This window comes from Aptenodytes forsteri, unplaced genomic scaffold (assembly GCF_000699145.1).
Source record: "Aptenodytes forsteri isolate BGI_AS27 unplaced genomic scaffold, ASM69914v1 Scaffold217, whole genome shotgun sequence".
NCBI classification, from domain to species: Eukaryota; Metazoa; Chordata; class Aves; order Sphenisciformes; family Spheniscidae; genus Aptenodytes; species Aptenodytes forsteri.
The window spans coordinates 4,387,645-4,414,254 of NW_008796222.1; the positions used below are offsets into that span (position 1 = coordinate 4,387,645).

Below are 26,610 nucleotides of genomic sequence, written 5' to 3' on the forward strand. Positions count from 1 at the left end.
ACTGTGGTGGGTGAGGGGGGGGGGGGGGGCGGTTGTCTTTGAATAGCAGCAGTATCCTTAATGTGCTAGGAATAGTCCAGGCATATAAGAAGATACTGTCCCTGTGCCTGTATCCTCAAATTCTTTAGAAGGAAAGAGGAGAAAAGAATAAACAATAAATGTCTTTAATTTAGTTAGAAAGTAGATTAAGAATATGGGTGGTAGGATTGTAGGTCAAAGGGACTCGACACTGAAATTTTATAGCATTATAGCAATTGCCTAGTTAATTTACGTGATCAGATCAAATCCACAGTCAGTATTGAATTCTGAAATGTATATACATGTATTCTACTAGAATAATATATTATACTGATTAATACAGCAGCAAGCAAACCTGATCTGATAGTGGGAGGAAATTTTCAGGGTCCCATTTCTTCTACTGTAGTGAAGAAACAATTCTGAAGGTCCTAGGATATTCTTAGCCCCAAGTGAAAGAACAGGATGTGTTCACCTGCCTTGCAGTGCAGTGATTTGGCAGTTTACCCTGCCGGTAATTAGCATTTGCTCTATTGACATAAGAGATTTTGCACCTGTGCTTTGCCTGTTTTGGAAAAATCCTATACATTTCAAATGAGGAAACAATACCATCTTTGCATAGGGAGGTTGTTATTCTGAGTTTGTAAAGCTGGAAGACATGGCTAACTTGTGTTTTTGTTTCTCGTAGCTCCAGAGTCCCTTACTGACAGTTACTGACCTCTTGGATATATGTTTGGATATTTGCAAAGGCTGTGTCTATTTAGAGAAAATGCATTTCATACACAGGTATAGAACTTATTTCCTTAGTTTTCCAAGGTTTACCCACAATATCGGGACTAATTATCTTATCTGGGAAAAAATGCCTAGAATGATGTCACAATGTAACAGGGAAGGTGAGAGCACTGCAGTAAAATTTAATGTTATTCTTTTCTGCTAAAAATCACCTACAGTTCTCTCACAAAATGGTGGGCTACTCTAAGATCTGAATCCAGGACTCATTGCACCCTAGGCAAGAATCATATCCCATGCAACAAAGAGAAGGGCAAGTGGGGAGATCCATTTACTGTCTTCATCTGTCTAATGGGTAGCTATAGAGGACGCAGAGCCAGACTTTTCTCAGAGGTGCACAGAGAAAAGATGAGAAGCAATAGGCACAAGTTACAGCAAGGGAAATTAGATAAGATTGTTCACAATGTGCAGGATCAATCACTGGAAGAGGTTGTCCAGAGGGGCTGTATCATCTCCAGTCTTGAAGATATGCAAAACTTAACTGGATGAGGCCCTAAGCCACTTGATCCGACCTCGAGGTTGGCACTGCTCTGAAGAGGGGGTTGAACCAGATGACCTCCAGAGGTCCCTTCTGACCTGAGTTATTCTGCAAAGTTAACTCCATCCTCTTGTTTCTGCCTTACAAATCAGGGACCTTGCTGCTCGCAACTGCCTTGTGTCTAAGAAGGAATATGAGAGCTCCTCCCGGGTAGTAAAGATTGGTGATTTTGGACTTGCCAGAGATATCTATAAAAATGATTATTACAGGAAAAGAGGAGAAGGCCTACTCCCTGTCAGATGGATGGCTCCTGAAAGCCTCATTGATGGTGTCTTTTCAAATCGCTCTGATGTCTGGTGAGTTATAGCAGCCACACAGCTGTGGGAATAATCATACTAAATCCCACAGCGAGAAAATATTGTTTTACAGGAGCAATGATAAGGTTGTCTATTGCCATCTTTAATAATTTTTAGGCTAAGGCAGATTTCTTCCTAAGCAATATTTTCATGATCTAATGAAAAGTTTGGCACCACAACAGTACCTGCATGGATATATTTCTTAATGCTCTGAGCTCTATCTTTGGATTCTGGCTGGAAAGAACTAGCGTCACTCAATCAAACAATTTTGTACTAGGCCCACAATGTGCTTTTTGCTTGATTGGGCAGTGAATTGACTGCCTGCATCCTGTTCCATTTTGTTTTCCATTAGGTTAATTGGTATTTCCTTCCTACATCCAAATATTTTCACCCTCTTCTGGTGACTTCTTTATTTTGAAGCCCAAATTTCTCAGCATTATCAGGGGAAGGTCATAGTACTTTGCTGTGGAGATTCACTTAAAGTGTGTATTTGGGTGGGTTTGAGTTTACGGTGAAAAAGCAGAGACCCTGCTTTTTCAGGAGGTGTGGAAAAAACCAGACCAAACCAGATCCATTAAACCTGAGCTTCACACAAGTTTAGATTTCGGTAGCCATGGGTACTCATGGTAGGCTACAGCCCACCAGTCTTGTCCAAGTCCTCAGCCCCTGCAGCCCATCCATTTGACTGACACTCTTACATTTATCTAAGCAAGCCATTTAGTGCTCTGTGCCAAACCGAATGGGGTGCCGATTGCTTTGTGAGTGGTGCTTAGGAGAACTTGTCTCCATTTCCAATGACACCTCTAGAGATTTCTAAACACTTGTTGAAGTGAGGACATGCTCAACCAGGGAGTGGTGCCCAGGGAAGCTGTGGGCACTCAATGTCTTCTAAGCTGCAGCTCAGTGAGTCTGGGAAAGTGGGTCAGTTCTACACATTTATTTTAGCTATTCCAGAGGCTGGCTTAAGGATGTATGAATGGTTTCACAAAAAAATTAAAACTTCTTACTCCTAATTTTTGTAATTGAGTCTTATTCGTAGGTTAGAGACATTTTAATTGTTGATAGGGAGATGTACATGATCACTATAGTAATTAAATTTTTTTGTTGGCGTTTCTTAGGGCTTTTGGAGTCTTAGTGTGGGAAACATTAACTTTGGGTCCCCAGCCATATCCAGGTTTCTCCAATACAGAGGTTTTACACCACGTACGATCAGGAGGAAGACTGGAATCTCCAAACAATTGTCCTGATGACCTGTAAGTTAATTTGTTTAAATATTGTTGATAGTATTTATAAGAAGCAAGAGGCTTATTGCCAGGTGGTCATAATTTTGAATACTACTTATGCCCATGCAGAGTTCAACATCCTACATGTTTCTTTTCAGATAAAACAGCTAGCACTTGTAGCTGCCAACCCGCTACTAATCACCCAGTAGTGCAGCCTGTGAGTAAGAACTTAAGAGTTGAAGTTGAAAGGCGGATATTGGTCTTTTAAACAGGATTTCAGAGGTAATACGAAGTCAGTCTTGGGCATGAATCTGGTAATAATGTGATAACAGGCTGAGAGTACCTGATGGTATTGGTTAAATTTAAGATGGCTTTAAGAAAGAATTTACTGGTCCCTGTACACCGTGTGCCTGCAATAGCAGATATAACTGGCTTTCTCATTGTCAGCTGCAGGAATTAGGCTAATATTAGAACATATGTGGAAAATAAGCCATGCTCTCTTTGCAGATATAACTCCTACAAAAGCCAATAAGAAAAGCTGAAGCAGTACAGGAAAAGGGAAGTCTGCACTTCTGGTTAGTTTTTGAGTTGAGCTGGATAAACAAAGCTTTCAACTTCCAATTTCCTCTTGAGCACAAAATTCAGGTTTAATTGCAAAATTCTTGCAAGTAAAATAATAAAATTGATACATATAGTGGATTGAACCCATACTGGCCAGAGGTGTATAAGGGAGGAAGTCGAACCTGAGCCCAGTGATCACTCGGTATTGTCTAATTACAGTCACAGCAATGCGCTTGACAGCTGGTCCTACAAATGGAAGGAGAGGCTACTTAAAGTGCACAATTCTTACTCCTGGGGCTGAGGAAATGGCTTGAGAATAATTCTGTGATTGGCAAGCCCAGATCTCTGTGATAGGTCTTACACCAATTACCATGCTCTGAGTTCCAGAGAGAGAGAGATTATTTATCATTATGTAGGTATAGCTGAAATGCCATATTAGCAATAAAAAAAAAGTAAGCTTTAGCACTTGGAGGAACTGAAAAACTGAAGAGATTAGGATTTTGTTTTAAGAACAGAGCGAAAACTAGCAGTCACAAAATAAATGAGAGCCCAAAGCAAATTCAGTTTCAATATTTTCTGCTGAAAAAGGTTTCTTCAAAAAATTCCTGACAGCTGTCCTGTGAATAAAAAAGCTTAGAAGGTAATGTATATCCATGTACTAGATATTCAAGCTCACACAAAGGCTCATAAGTTGCCTTTAAAATGAGTGACCAGATCTTCAGAAGAATCAAGGAAACTCTGCCTGAAGTAATTTTTAAGGTCCCAGATCTTAAATTTAGCATAGCAGGTAGGGCTTAAATGTTGGTCTGCCTGTTGTAACTTGCAGGATCAGGGCCTAATAGCAGTAACGTAGTTTTTGAAAACCGAGGGGCTGAATGGGCTCTTAGACTCTTGTACCATCTTTTATTTCATTTGGTGAACACTCAGCACCTGCATGCAGCTTCTGTCAGTAGCGTAAACAGCTTTTTGATACTTTGCTAGGTCATTAATGGCATGCTGAGATTCTTGACATTCCTGCTTCCCTTCTTGTGGTTTTGAACCTGCATCAGGACATCAGCAGCCAGTAATTGTCTCCTCAGCACTTTGGCTTTCTCATTGTCATTTAACAAAACAAACCATCACTGATAGGAAGAGAGTTCAAAGGCCAAACTACTTCAGCTGAGAAGTGTTTAGGAATCTGTGGTAGGCTTACACTGCAAGGGCAAGTAGGGCTGACACAGAAACCTTGGGGTGTAAAAGCACTAAGGAAGTGGGATTTGGGTTTTTTTGGCAGGGGGCAGAAATTCTCTCCCTCACCTCCACAAGATGTTACTCCAGGGAGTAATCATCTGCTTTCCCCCAAAGAAGTGGGGATAGATAAAGCTTGGAAATGAACTGGAAAAGGGGCTTGGGGATCTATAAATGAGCCACATTAATTGAAATATGAATTAGATGTATGAATGGCACTACTTTTGCAGTCAGAGGTCCACATCTGGCACAGCCACCTGGGTGTGAGGCTTGCATGCAAGAGCATGCCAAAGTTTGAACTGAACTGAGCTAATTTAACATAGATCCTGAAATCCTGTGGATTGCAGTCAGGAGAATTTGTACAAGTGTGGTGCCACTTGCTGCCTTGAAGCTGTGGTTTCACCAAATGCTCATTCTCATGCAAAGTTACACAACTGAGTTTGATGAAGAAACTTCAGTTTGGTAACTAAGAGCTTTTGCTATTTGGCTCTGGGAACAATTCCCCCGGAGCGATTTGGAGGATGGGAGAGAAGAAGGGCTTGCTCAGAATGCATCAGATGAAAGCAGGGGCTCTTTTTCATCCCAATAAATTTTCTCCTTTTCTAAGAAATCCCCACATCAATTGTATTTTCCATCTCGTGTGAGAGAAAATTGGTAATGTCCTGTAGCTTCCGTGCACTAAAGCACATTTCAGGAATTATTCACTTTCAGCCTCCAATATTAGATAATGAATATTAGTTCTTTGGTTTTCCAGGCTCTCAAATTCTTATTTGTCCCACATATCCAGCTCTGTTGGGCATATCGTTACCAGTTATGCCACTCAGATAAAACACAGTTGTAAAGTGTAGGTGTGTAGGTGTACATCTAGGTGTACAGACTAGTTCTTAAACCTGACATAAACCTTTAGCTGATGTTGTGTTTGGATCTGTTATTTTTCATTTCCTCCTGAAAGGCTTTCCCCATGAAGTGGAGGAATTCTCTGAGTCTCTTCCTCATACCGAAGCGATGCACTATTTGCTAGCCCATGTTTGGCTCCCAAGAAAATATAGGAATGTGCTCAAGCTGTCATTCATGTACATCTTGGCATATTAACCTGGATTTCACTCTCTTGACTGGTCTCATGCTGATGCATTTCTGGGCTAGTAAAAGTTTATGCCATGTGACTTAAAACTTTGGATGTCACAACATGCTTCGAAAGCTAAATATCGTGCCACAAATAGCTGTCCATGCAAAATTTGCAGATATATTCTGAGACAGCATGAAAGTTTTTGTCATTAGAAACCTAAAGCCTATCTGAATTAAATACTTTGTGAAAAATATCAGTTCTATCTGGTATTAATATCTTAAGCCAACCAGCAAGTAATTTGATTTAGGAAATAAGAATATGGAATATAATTAAAATGCAAAAATTCCAGTTCTGAATGTTTTTGGCAGCAATGAATATCCCCACTCAATAACAAAACTGAACGGCTTTATAAAGCAGATTGTCCAATAAAAAATTAGTTATTTAGAAAGACAGTGATTGGTCTTAGGAATACAAAAATATTCAGAATCCACATTTGTCGTGTTCTTGTTTCATAAATGAAAAGAGGGTAGATTTAGATTGTATATAAGGAAGAAATTCTTTACAAGGAGGGTGGTGAAGCACTGGAGCAGGTTGCCCAGAGAAGCTGTGGATGCCCCATCATTGGAAGTGTTCAAAGTCAGGTTGGATGGAGCTTTGAGCAACCTGGTCTAGTGAAAGATATCCCAGCCCATGGCAAGGGGGTTGGACTAGATGAACTTTGAAGGTCCTTTCCAACCCAAACCACTCTATGACTCTATGACTTATGCATCATTTCCTGTTTCTTTCTCCCTCTGTTGGCCTATGGCTGTCTGTTTCTTCCTTTCTGTTAGAGGAGCAGTGTACTCAGCAAGCTCTTTTACTTCATTGCTACTCCTTGCACAAGGCTCTGCTCATGAGAGCCCAAGCGCTAACCTGGCGGAGCACAGCACCTGAACCCATGTTTTTTTCTTGGATATCCTACCAACCAGCATAGCGAGAAAGCAGATTGTTTGGCTTCCAGCAACCAAAGCTGGCTTTCAAACTCAGTGTGACAGACACTTTGCTGGCAGCAGAAGGAAAACCAGAGCTATTTCACCTAATTTTTGAGTCCTATTCAGCACTTTTCCATCTATATTTCCAGTGTCATCAATAACCAGTACACCTGAAAGTAGGTGAGGAGATGAAGTGATTCAGAGCATTAGGAAGTCACTACCACTTTTTAGATTCTTAAAATGGATTTTCAAGATTTCTTTGGGTCCTTTTGAAAAAACAGAATCACTCTGTCCAGCTCCACAACCATGCGATACAGGCCGATGAAAAGTGGTTCTGAAACAATTTTTCTGCTCATGTTTCTCATCCGATCCCAATATTTTAATGAAAAATATCATTGCAAAATCAGAAGTCAAGAGATTCCTCCCACCTGTCACCAAGGGTTTCGTAAAATACCCAGTTGTGGTGAAGGACAGCAGTCTCCTTTTTAAGATGGATAAGCGAGGATCTGAGCAAGCCAATTAATTTCACATAACTCAGTAACGCCTGGTATCACATAGCAGCAGGTCTGGGAGGTTGTTTGTCAGGGGAGAATTTGAACTTAGGGCTTAGAGGTGAATACTCCACATTCCAGTAGCAGCTTCCTGAACCGGCCTTTCACTGGCTGCTCAAACACTGCTCTCCGGTTTTGAGACCCTAAGACCCCCCTCCACTCCCAACATTTAGCATATCCAGGTGCTGGCTGCATTTTGGTTTTCAGCCTGGCTCCCCCTGGCTTTTGTAGGATTTAGTTTTGTGTAGCCTGGACTCACCTCAAGTAAGCAATATAAATCAGCCCTATCCTTTAGACAAACAGGAGGGTCAGTTTTCCACTGAATGGTTCAGATAGTGTTGTGCAAGGTGGGATCCCTGCACCCGGAGGAAACTCATACCATTTTTGCCTTTGATGGGAAAACTTACTTCTATTTGTTTTGGTCTGGAGACGGAAGTCTAAATTAACCCTCTCTGTGCTGGAGGGTTTGCCTTGAACTTCCCCTAAATTTGAGGTGGCGTGAGTTGAAGGAGGATTAATTAATCGGATAGCTTCAGGTTCATTTCTGGTTTTAGGCATCTTTTTTTTTCTGTGAGAGAATTACCTCCTTGGCTGCTTTCTTAGAAAATATTGATGACTTCTTCTGTGAGAGCAAGTATTAATGGCAAATGTGTCTTTTGGTTTTTTTAATGTTATAGCTGCTCCAAATCTAAAAAATATCCATCTTTGAAAAATTAAAAGCATTCATAGTGAGTATTCCTGACAACCGATTTTTAATCTGCTTTTCCTTCCCTCAGCAGCTGATGATAATCTTTGTACCACATATAAAGTTTTTGGAAGTTGAAAATCTAGGCCAAACTTGCTTCTCAGATGATTTAATGGTAAATGTTGAGATGAATGATTCTATTATCTTTAATGTTTGCAGTTTAACAATTTTTTTCCAGATATGATTTAATGACAAGATGCTGGGCCCAGGAACCTCACAACAGACCTACTTTCTCTTACATTCAGAACAAACTGCAAGAGATAAGACACTCTCCACTGTCCTTCACCAACGACCTTGAAGACAAAGAGGCAGCAACTGGAGTCATCAACCAAGCTTTTGAAGGTGAGTGTGGGCCAGCACCTTCTGTCCCCATGGCCTCTTCCCCGTGAACAGAGAAAGATTCAGCAGGTTTTTTCATTGCATTTGTCACTGCCTCAAATTCTCTGCCTATAAAATGGGAACAGCAGAGATTTACCTCTCTCATAATGAAATTGTAAAGATTCACTAGGTGCCATTAGGTACGATACATTAGGTAAAGCACATATAAGATTACCAAGCAAAAAGACCCCTATGAGGTTGCAACGGAGCCTGCCTCACAGAGACATCCAGCTTGCATCTAAATTTTTGATACTTCATGACCCTGTTCTGCTAAAGTAAATGCTTAAGTTCCTCGTACAGCCAAGGGGAGCTTTAGAAGGCTTCTAGGTGGAAATCCGTTCGAAATTTCACAGGCATCTACTGCCTCTTCATCAGCTAAACATGGCAGTTAGGCACTTTCTTTAGGAGTACTGATTCCATAGTTGCCTGAAAGTGAGGCATAAATTAGGTACCTAAGTAAGGCAGCCTTTATCCTAGCCTGAACTGTGATAGCTCCAGCCAGGAGTCACATCATGCCTGTGCTCTGCACACCATGAATGAATAAAACAAAGTGATGTTAGGAAAGACATACTTAAGACATGGGACACAACAAAGCCCAATTATATAAGAACATTATTAAGGTTATGAGGACAGGAATTAAAAAAAAGAGGCAATGCTAAATTTTAAGTTGTCTGTGCAACTGTGATTCAAATCATCTAAACATGGAAATGAACATCCTGACTGGGCCAGAACAAGAAGCTTTTCACATCCTGCAGTAATTCCTGACTGGCTAAATCTTGAGAAAAAGTGAAGTCTTAGTAAACAATGTGATCTGAAAATCTGCAAAAAGAAAGTTTTTATCAGTTGAAGTATTTCACTTTTATTTCACAAGGTGTGTTGTTTTTTTTTAAGTTAACATGTTTGCATTCTATGGTTTTCTAATGAAAAATATTTCCTGTTGAAAGAATTACTTTCCATTCTAAAAAAGCAAAACCTAGTTGTTTATAAAATATCTGAAGGTTTTGTCTTTGGTTTTGTTTTTGTTTTCCTTCACAAAATGTTGTTGAACTAGGAACTCATCCTGCTTCATAAACTGTTTTGATACATCATTATTTTGTGATTTCCTAAAAGCTTCCTGATCCATTCCAGGAATGACACAGTACTCAATTACAGAACTACATAGTACTTTTTCTACAGGATTCTCCCTATATTCAATTCACTGACATTGTCCAATGCTCAGTTAATGATAGCCTATTTGATATTTTGCTGTCTTTATAATCTTTATAATTTGGTGTAGCTTTACAAATGTCAGTTTATCCCCATTGTGATTTCTCTCTGTCAGATCCAGTCTGTGCATGACATGTTTATACGTCATTACAAGACTGACTAAAAACTTTATCGAGACATGATGGGACCAAAGTAAGCCAGCACTGATAACCTAGCATTTCATGGGTTTTTAACAGCTGATTTTGCACCCTTATGCTATAATGAAAAGCTTTGTGTATTTGCATGTAGTGTAATTTCCTAGTTTCTTTAAGGGCATCTTGGCTCTGAATAGTGGCGTTCAGGAAAGAGATACTTAATCTGGCACAAATCTAAGCCTGGCATTAGCTCAGGAAAGGAGTACAGGCAATTAATTAGGTGCTATGCCCAAGCTAATAGGTCTTACATTTTAGATGGACTTTATCTCACCTAAATGCAGCTGTCTAGAAGCTAGGAGTCTCGTCTAAGATACTCTTCTAGATATCTCAGTAGTCAGGAGCAGAAATAGACATCTCCAGAGAGTGACAACTCCTACGCTTTAGGCATGTATCATGGCATGAAAGGGGTCGCCTTTTGCCTTTCTCTCGACTGATGATGTCTGGAATCTAGGTGACTTGCCATATTTGACTTGGATACAGCATCTCGGACTAGATGTTTAATTTTCAGATGGCTACAGGAACACAACATCCACTGGACACAGGGCTGTACTGATTCAACTGCTTGCATCTGCTCCTGAGCTAGTGTGGTTTCCTAGCTTAGACATCTTTGTTCTGCATTCCCTAACTCCACGGGCAACAGAGACATGAAAACTAAGGGAGTTAAGAAATTCTTGTGGTATTACATCAATATCTGTTAAAGCCTTTAGCAGGGCTGAAACTTTTAAATACGAGCCTGCCCTTCTGCTGCTTGGCGTTGGGGAAAGAGGCTGGAATATAGGTTGTTATGCTTTTGGTGGAGCAGGCCTGGCACAGATGTAACAAGCAAGGATTTTAGTTTCAGCACAAGTGTCTGCGTAGCATGTGCCAGCTAAGCATGATCCTTCCCCTGCTGTTAACTTGCTCAGTCATTACTTTCACCGGGATGACAAATACATATTCTTAACATAAAAAACATTACTTTTTTCCAAAATTTCAGGTTCTGCCACACAGCAGAGGTCACAGAGAAAAAGCCATTGCTTTATTTGTTTGCCAGAGACAAAAGTAGCGTTCTTAGAAATAGCCAAGTTATTGAAAAGGAATATATGGATTGAGGTTTCCATGCAAAGTTTCAGTTTGAATGGTAAAAATTTGAAAAACCAGTTTACTACAGAAAATGTGGTTGTATAATGGACTTTTAGGGTAGTCTTAATAATAGTGGTACTCCATAATGTACATTATATTCAGGGAACCTGTTGGCGGTGGTCACTTTTTAAATGAGACTCCATTAAGCCTGTTTATAATAACCTAGTTGGTAAAATCTGGCCCACTGTGGTAAGCAGGGCAATCCAATGCAGGCAGAGTTTTAGCAATAGCTCTCAGAGCCAGCCTGTTTTGCTCGGCACACTCTCTCCCCGAGCCTTACTCTTTTTCCCACCAGACACCCTGTTCCCTCTTGTGGCTTCCCCCCATTCTTCCCTTTCCATAGGCTCTGCCCAGCTGTTGTTGCCACAGACCAACTGCTGGATCTGCATTGGGATGGGAAGACAAAGCAACTGTCTTCATGCTTTCATTCAACGTTTTCATGCTTCAGTTCTCAAAACTCCTCCTTAACTTCTCCTCAGGCTCATCTGTTGATTTTCATACAGGGAATGCCCATCAGGGAACAGTATAGCTTGAATTTTATTCATCTAAATATTCTTTGGTTTAAATGTATTTTAAAAGACTAAACACTTGATAAGCTCTTTACATGTCTCTATAACGCATATACATATTTCTCTGTATATTCATAGTTCACCTGTAGGTTATCTCTCTCTTTCCCCAAGTACAGTCTTTATAAGCCCATTAAAATGTTATGCTGCGTACTTGATTGAAGGCCTAGAGACCTCGTGATGTCTTAATGTTGCTGGATTATATGATCAGGGACACATGCATGTCAGTTTTCTGTAGCTCTCCAGCCTTAAATTAATTCAACAGTTTTTCTGCCTGTGATGTAAATCTTGTGCAGCGGAATTCAGTGAAACATGAGCTCCAGAAGTGTGATTGATTTAAGCAAGAACCAGCAATTTGGGTTCTAGTCGAGCTTCCAGACTAAAATGCATGCTCCATTATGACCCTGTCGTAAACAGCTCAGAGCATGGAATATGTCTCAGTCTGTGATTTGTAAAACACTGTATAATAAGTAAGCAATTTTTAAAATTTGCATTCATTTTTAGCTGGGACTAAGTGAAGTAATTCTTGTGTTTGTAGTAGTAGCAGAAAGATGCCAGCAAAAACAAATAATCCAAAAGACTGTTCCATGATGGATCGTCCTGGACAACATTTTCCAAAAATGTTATGTGGTCATTGGCCTTTGTGTGTAATGAAATTCCTGTCATGAGCCTACCGCCAAGAAATGCTTGCTCTCACCAGGAGACTTGGTTCCAAAAGAAAGAGCCAGATGTTAAGCAAAGTGAAACGACAGGTGTCAAAATAACTATGATACTTAGCCCTACATGGAATCATACATCTTCCAAATTCTGTTGAGCCTTGCCTACTTGTAGGTAGCCACACCTTTAGCAGGTCCGTAGATTCTGTAGGTGCTATTTCATAGGTGGGAGAGCTGGAAAACATTAAATTTTCTCAACAACATTAATGCTGGTGCAGTATGACACACAGATTGCAAGTGCGGATGAATTAATACAGACAGTATGTTAGTGGTCTGGACAGCACGCTAACAGGATAGCGTGGGGATGGCAAAAAGGACGCCGGCTTTGTTATTGCAAGAGTTACCCTTCTAAAGGAGGCATCAAGTGGCAACAAATATGCCTAAGCAATACCAGCAGCTCCTGGCACTGCTGCTTCGGAAGGGAGGGAAGCAAACTCAGGGCAAGGAACGGGTCTACCAGTTTAGAGTTTTTCCTTCTTGCTCTTACAGGCTTTCCCAGGATATTGATTGTGGGCATTAAGTAGCATTAACAACATTTTTTTGAGTGAGGGAAGCACTATCCAGCTGGAGGACTGAGACACCAGTGGGTTTTGAATCCAATGGGAATTGATTGAGCAGAGGCCCTGTCACCAGAGTCCCCATTCATTGCTGAAAGATAGGCTGTTCTTCCCCCAGTTTCAAGAAGTGCAAATGAAATGTCATGAATTAGCGTGCTAACAGGGCGGCCCTATATTGCTGTAAAAATAACCAGTCCATCTATTTTCAGACATAACTTTTTACATTTGTACATACAAGACAGCACTATATTTTTTCGGGTCCCAAGCATGCCCCTTTACGGATGGAAACACCTGTTTGTTTTGGCAAACATCTTTGCCGACATCAGACAACTGGGCATTAAGCAGCTGGAGCAGCTCCTTGCCTTTATGACCCTATAGGAGGACTATTCTTATCAGTGCTGCTCCCCACAATCCCTTTTGGACCTATAAGGAAAACATGTCTAATTGCTCAGAAGCTGTGTCACAGCACCACACTCTTACTGCTAGGAGTGTCTCCTCTGGCGAGAGAAGATGCAGGGCAGTTGGAGGGAGCCTGAGGAAATGCAGGGCAAAAGACTAAAGACTAAAAGGAAACACATTTGGCCTCAAACCCATCATTTTTAAATCCCTAAGCTGGAGATGTTGCTTGAAAAATGTGGAAAGATAAAACAGTTAGAATTTTGTAATGTTTCCTTTTTTCGCTTTTCTTTCCAGAGCCACTGACTCAGTGTATTTACTTTTTTCAGCAGTTAAAGTACTTGCTAAAAATGTCACCTTTTTTTTAAAAAAAAAAAAAATCTCAGTGCAAAACTTTGTATTGAAGGGATTTGATATTAAAATCTGGAATCAGTGATTTCACCATTAATTATATGTCTGCCCTCTCTGCTGGCTGAGTAGTACTGGTTTGCTGTTCCCTGTGTAAGAGTAATCAGTTTATTTTCCTAAAACCAGCTGCCTTTTAAAAACTATTCTGCACACTTTTCTGAACTTAAAGTAATCACTTGGACAAACGGAAGCTTCTCCAAAGCAGATGTGTTGATAAGAGACGTTTTTAAAACCTTGTATCTAGTCTCCTTTGTATTTTTCTGAAATTCAGTAATCCTCTTCCCCACTTAGCTTAGTGAGTGGCTGACCCAAAGCCAGCGGAGGTCAGAGAAAAGGCTTCTTCCAAAACAGTGAGTGGTTACAACGCTGCAGGAAAAAGGGGACTTGGTGGCGTGATTGTTTCTTATTTGTCCCCTAGACAAATGCTGTTTGATTCCAGAGAGCGCACATGAGCCGTATGATACTGCAAGGAAAGTCACGCTAATATTTTGCCTTGGACTGAGGAAAAAAAATCAGATGATACGATGTTATAAGAGCTGACATTTGTGTAGTATGGGTGTATAGATATAAGCAACTAAAACTTAGGCACTGCAATTACGCTGGCTGTCTAGGCTGTTTGACAGTCACCGGAGAGTTATAGACAAGTTCAGGGGATGTTACTGTGTAAAGGTAAGGATGTGAAATAAGCATCTCCACAAAGGGACTCATTCCTCCTTTCTCTCTCCATTGACTGGTAAGGCAGCCTAGGCAAGGAGCTTAAACTGGACACGTAAGATTTGGGTGATTAAAACTTATTAAAATGAATCCTGTTTTGTGACCTGGGGAAGGGGGGTGCTTTCCTATTTATATAGCCTTATTGTATTGCAGCAAACGTGGAACTGGTATTTTTTGGTGCTCTTATATTATAAATGATAATAAACAAGATAATAAACAGGTTTATACTTGTATTTCCCAAGACAGCTTCTTGCACACAGAGGTTTCAGTCCACAGATCTCTGAAAAATCTATTAAAATAAGAAAGACAGGCAGTCAATACTTCAAGCAGTTTAGTGCAGTGGAAATGCAGGATGAGCAAAATTCTCACTTTTAGCACCTTTAGTGTCTGACAGAATAGCAAAGCTTGGTGAGTCACCCTCAAACCATGCAAGATCATATGCTTCATTAGACAGGAAACACAGATGTATCTCCACTGATATATAATACAGAGTGGAGTATTAAAACGGATATATATTTGTTCTATTTATATTCTTACTGGCAATGTGGAGAAACTGAAACACAGCATCTCCAGCTCCAGGTGGACAGCAGGTATCAGGAAAATACTCCCTACACCGGAACTGTCTCCTTGAGCTAACCAACATAGCTGAGGTGGAGAAGTCAGGGTTCAGTAGCCACCTTTTTCACCCTTAACAAAGACATGTCATCAAGCGCTTCTTTTGAATGTGTTCACCGTGGGGTACATCTTTCAGCCATGCCAGTAAGTCAGCCAGTCTCCTGTTTACTACCACATACATTGTGTGGCAGGGACAAAGGGCAGAGTATGTATGAGAAAAGCAAGAGGATATTAGCGGGAAAAAGTAAATGTGGCTGCACTTCTAAATACCTTACCATATTGAAGGTGTTAAGCATTGTACGGGATTGTGTTACCCAGAATTAGTAACGTCTCAGGCTGGCTACTTAGCTGGTGTAAATCAGTGGCATCCCACTGGTTTCTATGGAGCTTTGTTAATTTGCACTAGCTGAGGATCTGGCCCTGAAATAGCTGTAATAGAAGATCAGTATCTCTAGATCAGTTTGTTCAGTCTCTACCAATCAGCTTTTCTACTGACTTTTTTTTCTTCTTATATGTTGTCACCTTCTGAACTTAAACACCCAAAAACCCATCTGCTTATCAGGACATCATAAAAATTCGCACCCTTCCAGGCAGGACTTCAAAACATGTTGTGAGCCCACACAGCCTACGGAGCAGGCAAGGAAAGACACTCTGCGATCGCGAGGCAGGATACGTGACCCAGCTCAGCACCGCTGCTGCCCTGTGGCAGGAAGCAGCCGGCTGAGATGCTGAGATTGGGAAGGGGGAAGCATAGATTTTATCGGGTTAGGACCGGTCTCCTCAGAGGAGGCTAAGCAAGCAAACTCCATCCCTCATTAGTGTGAGTCAGGCGATCAGAGTTTCTTCTGTCAATTAATGCAGGGCTCTCTAGAGTAAGCTTCTGCCTACCCCTGGAGAGATGCATTGTAATTAATTTACCTGCAGTTTGGCTCAGATGTTGTGCTTTAAGCATACCACTACTAGGAAAAGTGTCCAGCAAGGTCAAAGCTACATGCATTTAGGACCTGATACAGGTATCTATGCAAGTACAGTGCTGAGCTTTGAACATGCCATTTTAGTTATTGGAAGCAGTCTACCTGAGAGAGCACAGAGCTCAGTGGGAACCTGCTTCTCAGCAGAATACTTTTCAGCCTGTACAAAGCTCTGGACTGCCAGAGCTAGCCTGCCTCATGCCCTGAGGTAGGCTGTAAAGCGAACGTGGGTAACTCTACACTATGCAGCAGCCCACAGTGTAGAGAACCCCTCAGGATTTAAGCGTTTGGAGTTGACTCCCCAGCACGACTTCAGATTCCATGAAGGTGTTCCTTGGACGCCTCCTCTCGGGGCACTTTGTTGGCTCAGCCAGGCTTTGCTTGTGAAATCTGAGGGGATCACATCACATGTTTTATCCTGCATTTACTCACGTATAACCCAGCATGACTGTACATCAATCAACTAATTTTAGCAATGTTAAAACTGAAAAGAAAAGAATGATAGCTCATGAATATACTGACCTGCCTCCCCGCTCCAGCTTCTCTCTATCTTCCTTCAAATTCTTAACGTTTTTTGGAAGAGGCTTCCAAAGATTATTCAGAATTCTCTGCATTGGCTTATGGCTTCCCAGGCTGTTGGTGGTACTTCTAGCTCTCACATTTCTGGGGGAATTTCACAATATATGGTTATTATTTTCCTCAATTGCTCATTTTAAGTACCTTCTATCTCCATCCATCATATAACTAAGTGAGCAAAAATTATTTGCTTGCTTTGCTGACTTACGTGAGAGGCAAGCATTGTGCTGCATAACTTGACATCTTTGAATAGATTTTTTGGCTTGTACAGCAGAATGGTGCTAAGCTTTCATAGGTGCCGAACACTGCACAAAGAGATGACAACAGTGAAGGAAAGGGCACTTGTAGTCAAAAATCTCATTGTGAAAGTGGCAATGTAGGCTGTACGTGTCATGTCATAGGAGAAAGGACATCAAACATTATATTCTTCCTCTGGCTTTGGATAGGGTAAAAATATTCTGCAAAAATAGTCTTTCTTACTTATTTTGTCCCCAAAGCTCAAAAAGTAAAACCAAGGCAAGGTGTTTGATTTTTTTAGCTCTTTTTCTCTGTAATGAGAAATGCAGTGGGGCATAGGCTGAAAAAGGATTATAATATTTTATATATTCTGTAGTTCTTCAGACCTGTTGGGGAAAGAATTAGTAATGTATCTATATATCTGGTAAAAATATCTCAGTGACCTCATACTCACATTTGTGTAAACATCACCTCATCAGTTCCAGATACTTATACAGGAAACAAATCTGAATGCTCCTCTAGTGTTCTATACTTAGGCAGGTCAGCCGGCATATGTCTGGTCTGTAAATACCCAGTTTTACTTGGGTCCTTATTTTAAGATTTCTCTCTGAAGAGTTTGCTGCAAACAAGCCCTCAGCGTTTGCCAGCGTGCCTTTTCCAAAGCAACTTGCCCCTGAGGGTTCCCATTAAAAGCTTTATTAAACAAAAACCAAATACAAAGAAGAGCTGTACTGGTTGGTAAAGGCTTAGTTGGGATTGAATTACGAAATATTGCCATAATAGTCCTGAACTGACAAAGTGAGTATCAAATGATTTTTCATAGCTGTCAGTCACTGTGGTATGTGACCACAGTTTGCTCTATGTCCCAATCCCCATCTTGCTAACAGGTTTCTAAAAATCAAAATTCTTCTTCAGACTTTTCTTGATAATCTTTCCTAATGGACTCTAGCATGCGGAACAGGCTTCTGACTTTATAGCTCGGGGGGGGTGTGTGATTATAGTGACATAATAAATTGTATGTTGCCTGGTGCAACAGCACAATGCTTGTGATTCTTTTGAACAGATAACCCTTAATGTCACATGCTATATTTTCCAGTTGCGAAGTAAAATAAGGAGGGAGTGTAATAAAAGAAGGTACGTGTTACAAAAATAAATGCAAAAAATAGCAACAATTATAACTTGAGCCTTTAGTTAATCATTTTTGCATCTTTTTAAAGATATATCCCCTGCAATAGATTTCAGGCAACTCTGTATATGTGAACAGCATCAAATGAGGGAAAAAATATGAAGTTTTTAGAAATGGGAAAAACACATTGGATTGCCAAGTTCAAGCTTCTAGAAAGACAGAATGTTACAAGTCCTCTAGAGAGACAGTAAATAATGATTTAGTAGGTAGAAAACTGCCTATGTTACAGGACTCTCTAGCAGTATTATTAGCAGGGTTACACAAAGGTACAGATTAAAATCACTTTGGCTTTATGCAGGCTGTCTTTACTACCAAAAGAAGCAAGTCATGTATTCATAACTGTATTGCTGCCTGTGGAGGTATGAATGGTGATGACCAACCTTCCCTAAGTGATTTGCTTAAAGCTATAATCCACACAGGCAATAGCAGAAAATAAATTTGAATCATCAGTCACTCTTTATGCAGTCACTAGACCAACTTTCTCCAACAGCTGTCTGATTTTGTTTGCTTTCTAATACTTCATGTATATCACTGGGCTGTTGTCTTGTCTTATTTTTTTAAATGCAGATAGCGATGTTCCATGTGCAGATTCGGACAGTATTCTCTCAGCCACGTTAATGGAAACAAGGAATGGAGAGGGCTTAAATTATTTGATATTAGTCAAAGAAGGCAATCAAGACCAAGGAAGCATCAATTCTGCTGAACTTAGTTAAGTCTGGTTCCCTCTGTTTGAAAGAAAGAGGGAAAGAAAAGAAAAAGCTCTACCAAAGAAGGCACAAGCCAAGGAAAATATTGTGCACATCGTCATACTTACAGAGATGTCTTAAAAAAACCAACAACTCTCTAAAACACTAAAACTACCAGAAAATATCATAAGGTACCGAATGATGTGTAGCAGAATAAGACAACAATTTCATATCTTTTGTTTTTCTACATGTTATGGTTTGGGTGTTTCACAGGAGATACTTTAAGGGAATAAAACACGTAATCAGACAGCAAGTGTTTTACTGTGGTGTTGATTAAATTTACGCAATCACATATGCCTCAGACACAGGCAGTCCTTCCAAAAAGGGAGTACTGGTATGCTGTTTTAAAGAAGGGACCAACTCGCTCATGAAAAGAAAAAACAGTTGAAATCTAGCTTCATTGTGCACAAACGAGATTTAACAAATTGAAAAACTAACATAAATTCTTGTTGTATTTTTATGAACTCCAAATCAGAAAGCAATTGAAGAAGGGCGACTGAGTTGCCTGCTCTGGGGATGGTCTATTTCACTATTAAATTTAAACAAATGCTTGCGATCATCTTGAATGTTAAGTTGCACAGTGATTGATCTGTGAATCTAGACAGTCCTGTTTTCTTACATTTCTTTTCCTTTCCCTCTTTAATGTTCATCATCCTTGCTTATTTTTTATCAGACTGGGTGAAGGGAGATACTTTTCCTTGATGTGTCTGGAGATCAAGTCAAAGTATATAACAAAATGATACATAAATCATTACTGAATAAAAGACAGCAATAAGCTTTTTGGAACATTTCGTCATGAACAGCAGTTTCCAAATTATGCAGAGCTATTCACTGACATCTGTCAGGAAGCTAGAAACATGCTCTGATTTTGTGCAAATATTTGATAATGGGGGACACTGAAGAGTAGTAAAGGCACTATCTGATGTTAGAATGTATACATTTTTAAGATGCAATTCCACTGAAATGAAGCTTCAAAAGTTTCTTAAATGGAGATCCAACACAGAAGAACAAGAAATTTGGGGTTTGACCGTTTTACTCAAACGAAATAGAAATTGAGAGCTTTTGAGTAAGGATTCTTCAAAGTCCCTGAAAAAGCCCATTCAAGCAGTCTATAATTATATAAATATTTTTTTCTTCATCTACAAATTAGTGTAGAAGTCAGATTTGCTAATACCAACAATTGCAGCACTTCTCTATGCTCACCATACCATGAGTGACAGATAAATAAATAAATACTGCCTAACGTTTCCTTCCTCTTCAAGTACTGCTTGATTGATTGTACAGCCATTCCTTCCATTTCAATAACTTAAGCATGAGTAACATTTACTAACTAGCACGTGCTAGCCAAAAACCAGGAAGATCCCAGTTCTGTAGTCACCACACCTGGATGACTTCATGTGCATGCGTAATTCCACTTAACTCAAGAGGACTGCTCAGTCAGCAAGACACAAACAAAGGTTTTGAAAACCAACAGGACTTCGTATGATTTCTTTAGCAGGAGAAGCCTTCAATCCTGACAAAATTTTGTCCAGGCAACACCTTTCACAGGCCTCACAGCCGCGTCTCTGATGTGATAACCCAAGTCGATTCAGTTTTGTGTAGGTCTGAGCTGGAAAAGAATCATGCAAGAGCCTATCCAACATGGGAAAACTGGGTTAGTGGGCAAGGTGAGCGTCAGTGACAGACAGCAGTCAGAAGTAAGGCCCCTGAGATCTTGAAGTAGTCACAAATACCCAAAGCGGCACAGAAAGAACAGAGGAGAAGGTAAGTCTTGTTTTGTCCACATTTTGTAAGTGTTGCAAGACAAGACTAGTTTTAAAGGAGGATTTAATCACAGCATGATGAGGGAGAAAGTGTCAAGTTTAATGCATTGCCAATAAATGAAAGCTCAGGATATTGACCAGTGATCTATGCCTTTTGCACATAATAGTATGAAAAATGTATTGGACTGGATAAAACACAAATCTCTCAATCCAAATCTAAGGATCCTGATCTATAACTTGCTGAATTCAGTGGAAGACATGATACCTAACCTTCCCCGTAAGTGGAGTGATTTGAGGTATGCCTAGTGATACAATGGCAGCTCTGAGCATGGCCCTACCCATCACTCCATTCTCCCTCTCTCATTTCCCTGCCTTAGAGGAGTAAGTATGCAAATGCAACTATTCCACTGAATTATGATAAAGCTGAATTTAATGTGTGCAAACTTACCTCACTTGCATCCACTCATGATGCTACTTGCAAAGAGCTTCTTAATCCCTCACGTTTCTGTATCATCCTTCTCTTTACACATCTTCATCAATTCTCCTTCTCTACCTCCTTCAAGTGATGCTTCCTCTCTTCATTCAAACTCTTCATGATGATTCACGTTTTACCCATCAACTCTTATTCACTATCAGGAGGACACCTCTCACCTTCAAGCAGCCAGCCCCTGATGACAGTTTTCATAGCTACTTTTGGAGACAGTAGGGAAGACACACATATTAGAGGTGATGAGAATGAAAGACCTTTTTAGCACATTCTTTCTTGGGTAGGGAAATGGGCACTACCTGGCCTGTGTTTGTCTCTGATAGTTGGTGCCTCCTCCTGTGGCAGATCAAGGGAAAGAATCAAGAAAGCCTTGAGTTCAAGTGTCTTGACTTCCAAGGCTATAGGTTTTTAAACAAGTGTAAATGGGTTTAAGGGTGATAATGTCATTTAAAGAAAATATGTGTTTAGGGGAGAAAAGAATCCTGACATATCAGAAAGGTTAAATGTGAGAAAAGGGTACAAGTGAGGCAGTTGTTGTGACCACACTTGCGTGACGTACTGCTGAGAGACTCATCCTCAAGTGTAGAGGCAATAACGCGCATTTTTACCTTCTTCATTTAAGGTGTACAGTGAGACTGAGTCTAGGGTGTGATATCTATGTAGTAAGAGGAATTCTTTCTGGTTTCCCTTGTAAGCCAGAAGAAGCCACCTGAATAAGAGAAGAAACCTGTCCTGGGAAGATTCCCTCTGCAAGAGCTGGAGGAACCAGAAAGTGATCTCTGAAGTCTGAATCATAAATGCATAGGAGTCCCTGTCAGCAATTCCAAAAGCTTCTTATAAAAGCATCATTCTCAGGCTAGTATAAAGCAGATGGACCCCATCTTCACCTGCTGTAAATCAGGCTAAATATGTTAAGCTACACTGATGTACAGCAGTGGAGAAACTGCCTCCAAGTCTTTAGCTTCTCAAGATTTGGCCTGAGACAGGTAGACCTATGCCCAGCCAGTTCCTGAGCAAAAGATGGCTAATCTCCTTAAGCCTCCTCCTCTCCATTTTATTGCTGAGCATGACATTATATGGTGCGGAATATCTCTTTGGTTAGTTCGAGTCATCTGCCTGGTTGTGTTCCCTCCCAACCTCTTGTGCACCCCCAGTCTATTCACTGGGGGGGGGGGCGAGCAGAGTGAGAAGCAGAGAAGGCTTTGATGCTGTGCAAGCACTTTTCAGCAATAACTAAAACATTAGTGTGTTATCAGTATTGTTTTGGTTGCAAATCTAAAACATAGCACAAGATGAGCTGCTATGAAGAAAATAAACTCCAACCCAGTACAGTCCCTAACCTGCCCAGGAAGAGGAGACATTGCCCCCCGGCACTGATCAGGGGATGCCCTAGGTGAGTCTCTGGGTTGCAGCCGGTTGCTCTCTCAGGCTCTTCCTTGTTCCTTGATGCCAGCACAGACACTTGGCGAGATCACTGAGCAACGATGGTGAGCATGCTTCAGGATGTGATACCACACACAACCCACTAGTGCTGGGCTCTCAAATGGCAACGACTGAACTCTGAGCCGTGCTTGGACAGACATGGACATACTATGTGGCTTTAGTTGGCTTATTTAATCTCTCAGCTGCAGACTTGACATCCATATGAATGGATGAAAAATATTTACTGCTACCTATGAATAGTATTTACTACAACATAACACAAATGCTGTGGTGATTAATTAAAGTTTGTAAATTATTTTGTAAATGTGAAGGGCCAAGGCAGATGTTACTTATTTACTAAGGCAGCATTTTCAGTGGCATCAATTCTAGGTCTGCTATCTTCAGTCCCCTTGGTCTACAGCAGGTGGTAACACCCGCCTGTCAGTGCATTTCTGTGTTTCAGGGTTGCTTGCAAGGGCTTTTGAGCCGGCACATACTGATGACCAGATTCACCCAAAACCTGTGTACCTCATGCTTTCCATTTGGGACCACGGTCAGGATCCTACAAAGGAAAACCAATGCTTTATGACAAAAATATTGAGTCCTTACTGGGTCAAAGATAAAGTTATGGAAAGTTTGTGTGTAGCTGCTGCTGAGAGATATGCAAGGCTTCAGTGGGATCACTTGCTTATCCCCATGTGCCACAGAAGGAGTGCTCAGCAGTTTGACATGAGCTATGGGAACGTGGCTGTCGAGCTCTGAAGGGAAAACTTATACAGCTTGAAAAGAGGATTTTTTTGAGATATGAAAAGCAAAAGATGTGTTTTCTTATATCACATAGGACTGAAAAATGTGGGGTGTCAAGATGATTTCTTTGCCTTTTTTATATTTAACATTCAGGTCTCATCTTCTCTGGGAGACTTTATTGTCAGTCATTCAATGGCATCATCCCAAGATCCAGGGAACGTAAAAATGACCACCAGAAAGGCAAAAGGTTGTGCAGCTACACTGCTAACGCAGGTGTTTTCTACTAGTCTTTGTTACCTGCAAAAACTAATGAGTGGCGGGGACAAGAAAGGCAAGAGCTGAGTTCACCACAGCCTTGCTTATCTGAGAAGCTCGAGCCAGGGCCCAGGGCTGAGATTAAAGTTATTGTTCCTCAGCTTTCCTGGTACCCTAGATAACAGAGACTAGTTACATCCTCCAGATCACAAGGTCCCTCAAAATTTGGTTCCCTCACCACGTGCATGGAAGGGCACAAAGATCCTTACAGCAGGGCCACTGCACCCTTGCTTCCCACAGCTGTTTTCAGCAGAGAAAGTTTTACCATCTATTTGAATTGACTAAGGTCTCCAGTTTTCTTCTTTTTTTTCTTTTTCTTTGACATCTGCGGCATGCTGCCTATGATGGTTTGAGGCCTCAAGTGTGGCTTTACTGACATAACCGGGTGAAACTAATCCTCTGTGATTCAGGTTTAGGACTATGCATTTTAATAATAACTGTGAAGGCAAGCTTTCTTCTAGATTGAAATTTACCTCTTTCCACACAAAGCTGATCTTAATTCAGCTATAACAGACCTGAAAATAGTTGTTATAGAAAAGAATGTCTGTAAAATAGCCCTGACAGGTTTGTTAATGATTAAAATGTTCTAATTCACCTTCATTTCTTTTAATTGATTCTTGAAATTTTTTCTTACACACACACTGGACTGCATTGCAGGAGCTTGCATACCAGGTGGATTTTTCAAACGATCATAGCTCTATTTATAATGACACTTGGCACCTCTAACTGACATTATGTTTTAACTCTAATAAATAACCAGAAACCCAGTGCATCAAAGCCAAGTGATGATGCCAAAATATTGTCATTATTGTCAGTGACATGACTGATACTGCTGTATAAAATAACCTTTTTTATAATGTGTTAACTTCTTCTTCAGATGACGTCTTTCATTTGGAGGATGTTCATCACTGCCTTCTATCTTTTACAGTAAGAACGGAGCTGTAAAATAGCCATTCTCTGTTTGGATACCCATCCTTTTTGCAATGCTGTTGGCATAGCTGGATCTTCTTTTTCCTGCTTTATTTTCTCCTATCTTCCCTGACAGTACAAGTCACTTAGTGCTCGTTAGAGATGAGGCCACTGAAACGCCTTTGTCGTCCTATGCAGTACAGTAAGCAACTACAGTTGCATCTTCATCTGTCCTATAGGAAACTTAGTGAAGTTTCAACATCATTTTTTAGCACCAAAATCTCATGACTCTGAGTAATCTCCTGGTGTATTTCTCTTCACGTATCCAATTTTCACACCTTTCCAGGAGGGCTGACCATGTGTAAGCTCTCAGTAATTTCCAGTCACAAATATATTTAGCTTCCTCTTACAGAGAAACAGGAGAGGCAGAACTCTGGGAGTCACAGAATTAACCTTTTGTGAGAATATCTTCTCTCACGTCTTCATATTTCTTCAGTCTGACATCACCACATCCCCAAGTATAGAAACCTACTGACACAGTGCAGCCTTGTGTTCAAGTAGGACCTTGCCAGCTTTGTGCTTTCCTCGGTTTGTCTGCTGACATAGTCTTTGTTACCTTAACAGAGGTATCACTTCATAATTTTTGAGTCTGCTGCTTAAAGCGCAAAGAATTATCCTCTACCTGAATCTACTAAAACAAAATTAGTGGCCATGATAAACCACAGTCAGTTGTCAAACACATCCTGTTGCCCACTCCACGCAGGGATGGCTCTTGGCTTTAGTGGCAGCATCACCAGGTTTAGACGCTGTCATTTCTCTTCACAGAAGCAAGCTGAGAAGGGACTATTGGTCCTGCTTCTTGCCAGCATTCAAGGTTGGCATTAAAAAATTAATACAAGCATCAAAAATGAGGGAAAAATGACACATTTAGAAATACCTTTAAAAGCCTTTGTACACTTAATCATGTGGTCTTGCAGCAGTCTAGGCGGCTACTAAGGGCCGGGTGAGGTGTCATCAGGAAAAGGGTTTGACCGTACCGTAGCTCAGTCGTCAGGCCTGCATGCAGTAGTCATACTGCCACCAAAATCAAGCTTTCCCACTGCTCACTTTTAGGTTGCTCTTACTTTTTTTCAGATCTTTTCTCCAGGGAATGCTTTCTGAAATGCCTACCTGTCTCCATATAGAAATGAATTTCTGGGGGAAAGTGTTACTAAAAACCTCTTCAGCACTCTTTGATTCAATTTTATATTATATGATGAGTAAAATACTTGATCTTGATGGAAGCAATATAAGAAAAGGTGGTGACAAAGTGACTAGAGCTGCAAGTGCCCTATTGCTAAAGTGTTTGCAGAGTTGTGTTTTGGCTCAGATCATAGACTCCTGCAACTTCAAAGTATTATACATGTTTCTGGGGTATGAGGAGCAAAAAAAGAAATGTGAGCAATGAGATGGCTTTTAGAAGACAGGCCTATATGCAAAGAGGTTGGACTGTGACTAAAAACTTATGACTGTTACTCTAAGGACTATGCAAATATATAAATTGCAAATTCTTATCTGACTTACACTTTTTTTTTAAAAATTGCAAGACTGGCAGGTTAAGTTGCAAAGCAAAACAATAAAGTGCCCTGGGAAACGCACTCCCCAAGAGGGCAAACAAAACCAAATACAAGTGCCCTCTTAAACACAGGATTTGCATTTTCTTAGCAGAATAAATTCTCTGCCTTGACTCTCTGTGCTCTCACTGAAGTGGAGGTCATGGCTAGTGACAACTGGGAGCTGTTCCTGGAGGCTCTCTTGCCTTTTTAGGTTATGAGGGTCTCTGTGTGTTTAGGATAATATGATTGACGGCTCCACTCCGGCCCCAATTAGCACCCTATAATTTATTAGCTTCTGCTTTCAGATTATGCGCTAACTTCACAAATATTTCAACCACGGAAACAGCAGCTATCAAGTGTCTCTTTCCTGATCCAGCTCACTGGGACCGCAGTTAAATACAAGGAGAGAGCTGTGCAGGTCTGTCAAGAGAGAATAATCATTTGTGCCTGTGTGCAACTGGGGCTGTCGCAGCTCTTTAGGACTCGGCTGGTGGAAAAAAGAGGTTGTTCCACTGGATTGGGGATTAGGGCTCGGTTCCTACCACAGGGGTATGGTGCAGGATTGAAGCCAATGGGCTGGCTCTTCCGGAGAGGGTCTATGTTTGTCCAATTCTGTTTATCACAGAAATACTGATGCTTCAACTCCATGCAAACAGCATTGATAATAAGAACGTTTGTGTCCCTCCTAACCCTGTTCCTTTGCTCCTCATTGCTGCAGCATGGGGCCAGAGTAGTAAGTGCAGGAGGGAAGAGACTGGGTGAGGCAGGAGAACAGAGAAGGGATGAGATGCAGAGTCAGGGC

The 26,610-nt window shown here is 40.8% G+C and overlaps 1 protein-coding gene across 1 annotated transcript in view; it reads left to right on the forward strand.

Moving 5' to 3' along the window:
• Positions 1 to 18,538, forward strand: part of ROS1 (ROS proto-oncogene 1, receptor tyrosine kinase) — a 79,002-nt gene extending 60,464 nt beyond the window's left edge. Inside the window, exons 40-44 of the mRNA XM_009289129.2 lie at positions 704 to 801; positions 1,435 to 1,638; positions 2,757 to 2,891; positions 8,161 to 8,324; positions 18,392 to 18,538. Coding sequence (XP_009287404.1) covers positions 704 to 801; positions 1,435 to 1,638; positions 2,757 to 2,891; positions 8,161 to 8,324; positions 18,392 to 18,537 — 747 coding nt within the window. The 3' untranslated portion in view covers position 18,538. The remainder of the gene's footprint in view (positions 1 to 703; positions 802 to 1,434; positions 1,639 to 2,756; positions 2,892 to 8,160; positions 8,325 to 18,391) is intronic.
• The last annotated feature ends 8,072 nt before the right edge of the window (positions 18,539 to 26,610 follow it).